At 40.8% G+C, this 11,748-nt stretch overlaps 1 protein-coding gene across 1 annotated transcript; it reads left to right on the forward strand.

The window, feature by feature from the left end:
- Positions 1-600: 600 nt before the first annotated feature.
- LOC104533984 (cullin-3) lies at positions 601-11,410 on the forward strand (the record flags this gene model as incomplete). Its single annotated transcript, XM_010188919.1, has 7 exons — positions 601-761; positions 2,056-2,170; positions 3,325-3,553; positions 5,780-5,925; positions 8,816-8,992; positions 9,632-9,802; positions 11,224-11,410. Coding segments are annotated over 7 exons (1,186 nt in total), but the record flags the coding sequence as incomplete, so codon positions are not given.
- Positions 11,411-11,748: the final 338 nt, after the last annotated feature.

Raw genomic sequence — 11,748 nt, forward strand, 5'->3', positions numbered from 1 at the left:
TTTATTATGGGGGCTGAACAGAAATCCTTAAGTACAATTTTGCAGTGCCAATCCATAAACATTTTGATTGTAACTACTCTCATTTTGGCTTTACTTTTTCTTCTGTTCATCTAATGATGCTATTTTAGGAAGTTTCATGCAATATTGAGGGGGAACTGTCTGCGTGAAAGAAGTGGTAGGAGGATGCATGAGAGATGGAGAAAAATTAACAGTTTTTAAAGAACAAAAAGGGGTGGGTGGAAGGGGTTTGAGCAGACAAGTAAAGCCTCTTTCAGGTTGTACCATGAATTTTGTCAGTAATTGGGGGTTCCGCTGCCCCAAAACTGAAAAGTGGCCGGGCTGTCGATTTGTTGTGGCATGCTTTAGTCATGAATGCTGTGCTTACTACATTCTTAAGCAAAGTAGACTTCCTGTGCAAATAAGATTGTGGAAAATGGGACCGATTGTGAACTTTGAGGGTACTCGCAATTAATCTTGTCTCCTTTTTTCCTACAGAGAAATTTGATTTGATTTATTTGCGTGTTCTAGAAAGTCTCTCTCGCAATTCTGAATAGCATGGGTGTACCGAACTTAATGTTGCTGTGTGTGCCTCTGTTGTAGGACCGTGTGTACGTACAGCAGAACAACGTGGAGAACGTCTACAACTTGGGCTTGATCATTTTTCGCGATCAAGTTGTACGCTACGGCTGCATTAGGGACCACCTGCGGCAAACTCTGCTGGATATGATTGCAAGAGAGAGGAAAGGAGAAGTTGTGGACAGGTAAGGTGTTTGTAAGAGTCTGTCTGTTGTAGTGGAAAACACCCGCCGTTTTTGGAGTGAAACAAGAACATACAAATAAATCAGCGCTTAAGTCTGCATTTCTGATCACAAGCGACATTTCTTTATGATCTGGAGTAACGTATTTCTTTGTACATTAAACTTTAACCAGAACGGTAAATGGGGAATCTCATCAGTATATTTTGTAATATTTATCGTATTTTTTTAATTAAAACTTGAGTTAAATGTTTCCCTTACCACCTTGTGCCAGTGTTTGGTGATAAAAGTTCTCTGCCTCTTGTTACCTCTGTGCTGAGAGGTTGCTTAACTTTCTTATACCCGTTTGTTGTTATTTTTATTATTTTTTTAATTATTGTTATCGCTGTTATAGTTTTAGTTTCCTTTTTAAATTCTATTTCCCTTCCTCATGGTTTGATCTCTCTGTTTCTTGCTAGTTCAGTTGCATCTCTGAGCTTTTTCAAATCTGTTCCTTGTGATCTCCAGCCAGTTTAGTCAGTGCGGAGTTTTGTGCACACACTGGAGATTCTTCAGCTGAAGTCACTTCGAATTTGCAGATTTTCTTGTGCTTCTCCAGTTTCAGAGCAGCTGTTGGGAGTGGAGATGTGTCAACTCCATGCTGCTTTGGCTGCAGTTCTGTGATTGGGATTGCCCAACACGATTTATAAAGAGAGAAACACTCCCTGGCAGCAGCCGTGTGTTGTCCCCTACTGCCAGAAAGTGGAATTTTTTCCTGGATGCATTTCTGTTATTTCCATATTTTATTTGCCCATGCACTTCCATTTGTGTCCTTTTTTAAAGAAGAAAAAAAGAAAAAGCAACCCAAACCAAAACAAACCCAACGAAACAAGAACAGTCCCACAAAACCCCCACCTTCTGCACAGCATCGTTCGTCTGTGCAGTTGTTTTGAATTGCTCAGTTCCAACCTACGTGTGCAGTTTTCAGCTTGCTTTGAAGTAGATTTTTTGATTATTTTCCAGTATGTTGAAATATATCTTTAATAGTTTTCCAAGTTAGTGGAACTTGAAAACCTGTTTTCCTGTAATTGTATTTAAAATATTTAATAAACTTTGTCAGCTCCTTAGTTTAGAACAGAAGCAAACAACCTCACTCCTGTAATCTTCTTGAAAACCTGGCATGTACCAAACACTTAGGGTGGCCTTTCTATTGCTGTATGTTATTGAAGTTGATGTTATGTTCTGAGTTGTTATTCTGCTGTGTACGCTGTCTTCCAAGCACGTAGATTTCTCAAGTTGTTAACAACTTACTTTTTGGCAGAGGCGCAATAAGAAATGCTTGCCAGATGTTAATGATTCTAGGTCTTGAAGGAAGGTCAGTCTACGAAGAAGACTTTGAGGCTCCGTTTTTGGAGATGTCTGCAGAATTTTTTCAGGTAAAGCACTGTTGTAATACCGCGTTTGGGATGTTGTTACGGCTTCTTGGAGTTGTGAGTGTTGGTGGCACTTTAAGTGCTACTGATTTGAGAAGTACGTCCACCTCTGTTCAATGAAATGAGGGAAAAAAATAGACTATCTTTGTGGGAAAGGTAACACACGTTTTACAGAGTGACCGAAATGAACCAAGTCAAGGAATGGAGTGTATCCGTGTGGCTATCCAGTTGTTGACCAGCCACAGCACGTTTTAAATATTTCCTGAGGGTTTTTTTGTGAGATAGTTTCATGAAAAAAGCCAGCTGAATGGTGGTTGAGTGCAATCGTGCTCCTCTATTGCTGAAAATTGATTGAAATCACAAAGCATGTTAAAAGATAGCTAGATAAGATAACCTGTCAGTCTCCCAGGTCTTACACAGGCTTGACTGTCTGTCACCCTCTGATCTCCACACCTCTCTGAAAATCAGAAGCATATGTTGCACGACCTTTTAAAGGTCATTGCATTCTTTTCTTCGTTGGTGCTACATAGAATAAAGAAGAACTAATTGCATCCGTCTAAGTTTGATTTCTTAGCTCTGCCTTTAAAAAACAAACAAAAACCCGCAAGAACCCCACAAACAAACAAAAGCAACCAAACGGTAACCCAAACCCAACCAAAACCAGCACCGAAACAAACTTCCCATGCAAAGGTTATGCTGACCAGTATGGATAAAAACAGTTTGATGTGAAATAACGTGCTCAGCATTGCCACTGACAAGAACAGTGAGAACTGTTGATCCTCACAACCCAGAAATACGCCATAAACTGGTATTTGAAAGGAATCTTTGCCTTTTCCGTCTGCCCATCCTTCTGTTTTCTTTGGACCTGTTGCTAAGACCCTAGTTGGTAACTGGAAACTAGGTTGGCTTATATTGTTTTAGTATGAAAAATATCACGTTCTTATTACATGTACCTCCTGATGTGTGTAACACAACTAGTATAATAGAACTCCTATTTTATGGTTAAGCATGTGTGTAAATCTTGGTGGTGTAATGGTTGCATTTGCTGGACGTGCTGGGTTTGATTTGAACTTGCTTATGAATGCTGATCTGAAATAGCCAGTACATTTCCTTTTTCCCTTGTTTTTAAAACAAGTCTTAATTTGTGTTAATCACAGATGGAAAGTCAGAAATTTTTAGCTGAAAACAGTGCTTCCGTATATATAAAGAAAGTAGAAGCTAGAATTAATGAAGAAATAGAACGGGTGATGCATTGTCTGGATAAATCAACGGAAGAACCGATTGTGAAAGTTGTTGAAAGAGAGCTTATTTCCAAGCACATGAAAACTATAGTGGAAATGGAGAACTCTGGGCTAGTTCATATGCTGAAAAATGGAAAGACAGAAGGTAAGACTGCCTTGTATGGGAGACAGAAATGCTTATGATGATGCTGCTTGTTTTTAACGTGTGAGCTTTATGGTTTGTGTTTGTGTGTCATTGTAAAAACACTTTACAGCACTGTGCCCTTGTGGCCAAGAAGGCCAATGGCATCCTGGGGTGTATCAGGAGGGGGGTGATTGTAGGGCAGAGAGGTTCTCCTTCCCCTCTACTCTGCCCTGGTGAGACCACATCTGGAATATTGTGTCCAGTTCTGGGCCCCTCAGTTCAAGAAGGACAGGAACTGCTGGAGAGAGTCCAGTGGAGGGCTACAAAGATGATGGAGGGAGTGGAGTATCTCCCTTCTGAGGAGCGGCTGAGGGAGCTGGGGCTCTTTAGTTTGCAGAAGAGGAGACTGAGGGGAGACCTCATTCATATTTATAAATATTTAAAGGGTGAGTGTCACGAGGATGGAGCCAGGCTCTTCTCGGTGACAAACAATGATAGGACAAGGGGTAACGGACACAAACTGGAACACAGGAGGTTCCACTTCAATTGGAGAAGAAACTTCTTCTCAGTGAGGGTGACAGAGCCCTGGCCCAGGCTGCCCAGAGAGGTTGTGGAGTCTCCTTCTCTGCAGACATTCAAAACCCGCCTGGACGCCTTCCTGTGTAACCTCATCTGGGTGTTCCTGCTCCGGCAGGGGGATTGGACTGGATGAGCTTTTGAGGTCCCTTCCAATCCCTAACGGTCTGTGATTCTGTGTGACTTTGGTGACTCTGTTTTGCGAACGTCTATAAATATTACTTCAGAAACGTTCAGAAGGCTCTTAAAACAGAGGCCATATGTATAACTTGTTTCTGTTTAGTACTAGGTACAGGTACTTTTTTGGAAAGCCAAGTATCTCTTAACTAAAAGTACAATTTTTATTGTATTGGTCTTTGTTACCTGTTTACCATGAGCCATTTCATTACTTTCATTTCTCTAGTATGTAGCTGTCAAAAATGCATCGAAGGTTTTTGGCTCACAGACAGTTCTGTAAAAAGTGCTAGTGTAAACGAGTTATTTAACAGCAGCACTGCAGGACCAGTTCCTGGGGAGGGGGCTTTGTTGCAGGAAAAATGGCTGGTTTTGAAGGTTAAGAAACAGCTTGTCAAAGTGATTGAAAAAGGAGGACTTGTCTTGATTTGGTTTTTCCCTAGTAGAGGTTAATGTGGGATAGCACGACTGAGTGGAAGTTGCTATTGAAAGAGATAGAACTTAAGTTTCCAAAGCAGCGTAATAGAGTGACTGTAGCATCTGTGTTTAGAAATCGGTGCTCACACTCAAGCTGTGAGGATGGAGAACAGACTTGCTTCTCAGATTAATGTCCTTTGTTCGTTAAAGCAGTTTCTCAGTTCCTCGGTGACAGTCAGAGCAACAAAGTGAGAAAAGTTCTTAGCTGTAAGAAAAGAGAATTACTGCATTGTAAAGGGAAGTGGTGATACTGTACTTAAAACATACTTTAAAAAGATAGCCTTCAGGCTGAAGGTACAAGGATATTGAAGGGTATTCATAAGATGCAGGAATTAGTTTAACTTTCATAGGCCTTGCTTTGATTTAGTTAAACACCAGAGGGGAAATGCTTCTTGCATTGTGAAGATAAGATCTCATAAATGTACAGGGATGGATTGCTCTTTTGGGAATCCGTGTTTGAGCTAAGGCACTTACCATGATTCTGGATGGATGAAGCAAAGTAGTGTAAAATTATATGGCTGACTTTAAGACAAATATGAATTAAACTCCAACTTTAACCAGTTTTTGCTTTTAATGCAAGCAAGTGTCTTGTTAATCTCAACAAGTATCTCATTAATGTTTTCCTATTTGCCTTAACTTAGATTCTTCTTACAACTTTTAATGCAGTATTTGGTTTTTGGGATGATAACCTTGGAAGCTGCATACTTAAGTGTACCATTCTCTAGCGCAGGCATCAACTTTTGCTGGCCCGGGATCAGCAATAGCAGATGCTGTGCTACAGACGACCTAGAACAGTTGAATACAACCTTTGTTTTCAATTTTGTGGCTCCTGGGGTCAGCGTGTTGTCAGGGGCAAAGGAGAGGGGACATCAGAAGAGGACAGTGCCTGAGCTGTTACGGGATGCTTTTTGGGGCTGAAGTGGCTCAACTTTTACTGTCGTCTGTTGCTATGAAATGAATGAGTTCCAGAAGCATAACAGACAGAGGGTGTCCTGCATAACGTCTCCTTCTTGTTTCCAGACCTTGCTTGCATGTACAAGTTGTTCAGTCGTGTGCCAAACGGTCTGAAGACGATGTGCGAGTGCATGAGCTCCTACCTGAGAGAGCAAGGCAAAGCACTCGTTTCTGAAGAGGGAGAAGGAAAGAATCCAGTTGACTACATTCAGGTAGTTAAAAGTTTTTAACTTCCTTTTCTTCCCTCATTCCCACGTTCCCCACAGTAACAGTAAACTGCATAATTGACAAGGTAACTCTTAATATTGATGCAAAAAGGATTGTTATTAATAAGCTGCATGTGTAAATTTGCTTAAAATAGACATTTTCTAAATTTTCAGACACGTTTAGAGCTCTTCTTTTACACCTAAGTTGCCTGGAAAGCACATGCACAGTTTTTGTGCTTTTGCTAGCTGCTTTCCTTCCACAGCACGCTCAGGCTAATGATCTAACTGCCGGGAACTTTTTAGGTGATCCTAAATGATATTTGCCTCCAGAGTCAGTTCCACATCTGCTGGCGAATAGCTTTATAGTGTCCGTTTAGTTTATTTGTACGTAATGTCAGCTCTCGGTGTTTATTGAGACAAAAAATCATGTGGCAGCATTTCCTGGCAAGATGAACTGTGACTGAGAGGTGAACGCGTTACAGATCATAACAGATTACTTGCTTCATTCTCTGTCTTGCTGAGAAGCAGAACACTTCTGCGTGTTGAAAGACACAAGTGTTGGTTCTGGTTCTCCATCTCTCACTAGAGGTGATGTTAATTTAGCAAGCTCACCAAATACGCTTCAGGAGTGTTTGCTGTCTCTTCTCTCCCGTTGTCTCTCAGAAGATGGTTTTAAATCTGCACATAAAATCTTTAGAGTTCGTTGAACTTTAAGGAAACGTTTTTATAGCTGGAAGATGGTTTATGCTTAATGCGAAAATGTGTATTCATTAAATGGTAAGGTTTGCTTTTTTAAAATCTGTAGTTGAAGTACTTGTGTTTGGGCTTTATGAGAAATATTTAGTGCTGTATGTCTGTTCTCACCTCTGCTGGTGTTTTTTAAATCAATGAATTTGCTAGAACTGGTTACTGCTGTGAGAAGCCATTTGAGTATAAAAACAGCTTTGTTTGGGTTATTAATCTTCTGGCAATGCTGAAGAAGACTTCTTACCAATCTTGGACAAGGATCACCTCTCCAAGGATTGTTAAAAAGAGGAGAGAATGCCCTTTGAAATTTATTAGGTTTAATGATTATGGGCTGGTTTGTTTGGGTTTTTTTTCATTAAATCATACCACCACAAAAAAGGTAAAGGAAAGCTATGTGGAAAGTCAGTGTCTAGATTGCTTTGAAGTATTTTTCACTCCTTTTAAATTCTGATAGACCTAAAGAGGTATCATAAAAACCTGAACTGAGGAAGAGTTAATCATAAAGGTGCTATTGATGCTTCCCGCTACAAAGGCAAACAGCGTGCTGAAGCTGAGGACTCACAGCCATGCTGCTTGTGCTTTGGCAGAGCTTCTCCTCAGCCCCTTAGTGTGTACCCCAACCATTCTGTGAAGATGCCGTAGGGGAGGGATTGAGCTTTGATTGCTGCTAAACCCCCAGAGCAGGTTTATCTTCTGCTTCCATTGGCACGACAGAAGAGAAGAACACCTGTTAATTGAGAAACTGCCTCGCTCTTCTCATACCAGCCTTGTTAATCTGACTCTTTCAAGGACTTTAATAGCAGTAAGAAGGCAGACAAGGAAGCTACATTATACCCTCAAGAAAAAAAAAAACTTCATCGTAGTCCGGCCCTACTTCTGCAACAAGACGTCACCAAACCCTGTGCATGATTGTTGAGGTGACTGCAAGAGCATTGCCAGGGGATTAGATTTAAATCTTTGAAGGGATGTTAGCATGCTGCTGTAATTTAAAGTACCGACAGTTTCTCCTGTAACACCAGGTTGTTCAGGTGGTGTCCTCCTGGAGAGGAGACATAAGCTGCCCTTGGTAAACAGATATAGTGCGATTTACTTTGAATTTAAGATTTCCAATACTCGTTACTTGGCTTGTCTAAAGACTATGCCTTTGAGTGAGATGATGAGTTCCTAAGAAACATCACTGCTACTTTGAGTAGTTCTTGAACGACTTCTTTAAGTAACCACATAGAAATAATTTCTTAAGAAACCGAGGTCTTCAAGGTCATGTTACCTCAGCAGTTTTTGTGGGCAGCCATTATCCATGACAAATTTACCTCTTGAGTGAGATTTTCTCCCATCTCCCCCCAGTGCTGTCTCGGTTATGTCTAAGCCCTGTGTGTATCCGATATACTTGGAAAGGTGCTCAGGTGATTTTAAGAAGCTTCCCCTTTCTGCACTCAGTTGTTTTAACTCTGGGCGAAGATGATGCAAGCTGTAAAAATGATGTTTAAAATGTGATCACTAGCTCAGAGGACGTGGTTCAGTTCAGCCCTGTGAGATTCACACCGTGATAACTGGACAGCTATTGCTTGTTTCTAACGTTCATATGCTCACAGTGACTCCTAAAGATCCATGAGAAACATGTCCCTGGATTGCAACTGAGAGGGGAAAAAGCCTAACAAGATTAGGCCTGTGGTTGCTGTGTTTTCTCTTTCCAAACTTGCTTAGTAGCTGTAGGGATGCAGTTAATGGGTGCTTAGCCTTGTCTTTCCTGTGTCCTGTGTTTATGGTAGTGAATTTGTCGGTGTTATTTGAAATAGAAAAGACTCGGCAAGTACAACAAATAACTCCTTTAAGTTGTGGCTTTAAAAATCCAGTCAAACAGCCTGTTTAACGAGGGTGATTAAGAAAGGTTTTTAATCTTTGAGTGGCCCATTACAGCCAACTGCACCAATATTTTAGGCAGTTTATCTGAAAATTGCTTCTCTAAGAGGGTTATGGCAGCTATCAGTATTTAAGAACGGAAATGAAATTTCAGATACTTTCTGATAATGCAGAACATAGCTTTGCAGAATCTCTGACTGTAGACACGGTCTTCTCTGACAGCATCTATTATTACTGTTGTAGAGCTTAAAACTTCACATCACTGGAAATACTCTTGCTTTTTTCAAAGGGTTTGCTGGATTTGAAGAGTCGGTTTGACCGCTTTCTTCAAGAATCTTTCAATAACGATCGACTCTTCAAACAGACTATTGCGGGTGACTTTGAGTACTTCCTCAACCTCAACTCTCGGTCTCCAGAGTACCTCTCATTATTTATTGATGATAAGCTGAAAAAGGGAGTCAAGGGAGTAAGTATAAATTAAATTCAAAGATCATGCTCTTGTGTAAACTCCGGTGAAATTAAACTAAGCTACTTTTCTAGGAATTATTTTATATTAAGATAAATGGCAATACTGCCTTAAAAAAAGTATGTTACACATCTGAGCTCATAACACTTCAGACACAAGCTTATGGAAGTACAAGGCACAAGGGGATTCCAGGATTTTGTGTGGCTTGTCCTCCATGTCTGAAGCAGTGTACTTGGATTACTTCTGGCAGATACCCCTTCCAAAAAAAGTCAGGGTGTAGTAAGTTCTGCAGTTGCATTCCAAGCCAACTTTTCATGCTTGTAATACTGGTTTCCATCTGGGCTTTTTTAAAAAATGCTTTAAAGCTTACCTGTGAACTTACGCCCTATTAATCCAGGCACTCTACCCGTCTGTTGTCTCCCTTCTTCCTCACAATTGTTTTTCACTGCATTTTAGAGGGCATTTCATCTGAGTTTGTCCACTGTTCTTTTGGCTCTATCATTTACAAGTTGGACCAGTTTTGTTGGCTTCTTTGTAGGCTACTGTTAGATCGTCTGCTTGCTGTGAATACTCTTAAGTGTTTAGGTTGTATAAGACACGGGCTGGAAGGCTAAAACCAGCAAATTATTTCTTTTACAGCTAACAGAGCAAGAAGTAGAAACTATATTGGATAAGGCAATGGTTTTATTTAGGTTTATGCAAGAGAAAGATGTTTTTGAACGCTATTACAAGCAGCACTTGGCAAGGCGACTCCTCACAAACAAGAGTGTTTCAGATGACTCCGAGAAAAATATGATCTCTAAATTAAAGGTAAGACAGCATCTGCTTACTTTGTACTTCTGTTTTTACATAAGGGATATATAGATAAGATACGTCTTGGCTGTAATTACAGATTGTATTTGAAAGCCCCCACAGAAACTGTGAAAGGTTTTTTCTGAATAATTTTTTTTTCAAATAGAAGGAAGGAAGTGCTGGAAAGCACCCGTGATGAGAGGGCAATCTAGAAAACAGTGTCTTTTTTTTTTCTTTTTCAAAATTTAACTTTCCAAATAAGAGGACAAGTGACCGTGTTTGAGGACAAGGCTTTTTTATCCTAGATTTTCTGTTATTCACAGTAGAACTTTTTTATTGCATGCATTATTGGTTTTCTTAGCTGCTGCCTTCTGCAGACTGATGGTAATGCTCAATTCCTTTTTTGATTAAGTAGTTTGAGATAGATTTTAAAAAAAAAAAAGTCTTCATATCACTGTCTGGAAATACGCTTTCCTTAGTTGGTTCAATGCACTGAATAAATAGGCCAAGAGATGCAGAAGGAAGAAGTAAAGCCTAAAGGTGAACAGTCCTTGCAGCGAGGTCTAATGCAGCTTCTGCCCAGGTAGCGTGATAAATGTCTGGGGAACTTCTGAAGCAGACTGACTTGATCTTAAAATCGAACTTCACCGATCCTCATTTGACCTTCATGTTCTATCAGGGAGTGAAGCCTGTGTGTATCAGATTTCTCCAAATTCTCAGTATTAATTCCTTCACAATTACTTCTCCACCTCTTCTAGCCCGGTGATACAGAAGGCACAGGGCGTGCATTTGCAAGGTGAATTGGTGGACTGGAACTGCCCTCTTTTCTTGTGCCTTTGCACAGTGATCAGGGTGCTGAAGCTGCCATGCTTGCCTTTACCACGTATGTCACAGTATGTGTTAAATAGGCACAAAGTCCTGTATGTGCGACTGAAATGTGTCTGTGCCCCTGTATCTATATATGCACGTGCCCATGATTCTCAAAAGGTTTATCATCTCACTTGGCAGTCTGCAGCAAGCCTGTAAAATTATGCACTCTTAGGACAACAGGTGGTTGTTTTTTTCTGATTCAAATCAAGATTTTTGTTTCTCTTTCCAGAATCACGTTAAAAAGCAGGTAAAAGTGTATGCCTTGGTCTGATAAGCTTTCACAGATTTTTTCTTTTTTTAAGATGAGCTAGGAAGCTAAAAAAGAAACTATAAATGCAAACATAGAGAACAGAGAAGGAACGTAACTTTCGACATGGGTAGGGTTAGGTCCTTATGTGAAAAATAAAACTTTTTAAAGTTCTGAAGATAATGCAAATGGGAATTCCAGTAACCAAATGTACATAAATACAATTTTTGAGATTTATAAAGTAATTCTTAGTCTTGCAGTTCGCAAATCATAAGCTCTGTTTTTACAGTGCTAGCACAACAAGTTATTTTGTTTATTTTAGACTGAATGTGGATGTCAGTTCACTTCTAAACTGGAAGGAATGTTCAGGGACATGAGCATCTCAAACACGACGATGGATGAGTTCAGGCAACATCTTCAGGCAACTGGAGTAAGTGTTGGAGTCTGTGTGCTGTCCTTGTACTTCAATACAAACCCAAGAGCTTTATCAAGACGTGTGGTTTTTGTTAGTACGTGCATGTGGGAAGGAGGATTTTGTTAGCATCCTCAGATGATGAGGATGGGCTTCTTTGTTGTTTCACATCTTACAAACTTCGTTAGTATTTCCCGAAATACGAAAGTCACCTCAAGTCCTGATCCACAGCTTGAGCAGTGCCAGTTTCATTCCGTAAAACCCCGTTTCAAATCCTGCTGTATCTGCATTCAGCTGTCAGGGCTCTGCAGCCCGCGCCGGGCTGCGGACTCGCTCCGGGCTGAGCGCAGCTGAGCGGCTCCTCCCGCCTGCGGCCGGCAGGGGGCGGGCGGCGGCCGCGCTCCCTCCCCGAGCCGGGCCCTGCCTTCCCCGAGC

This window comes from Mesitornis unicolor, unplaced genomic scaffold (assembly GCF_000695765.1).
Source record: "Mesitornis unicolor isolate BGI_N332 unplaced genomic scaffold, ASM69576v1 scaffold32857, whole genome shotgun sequence".
In the NCBI taxonomy this organism is placed as follows: domain Eukaryota; kingdom Metazoa; phylum Chordata; class Aves; order Mesitornithiformes; family Mesitornithidae; genus Mesitornis; species Mesitornis unicolor.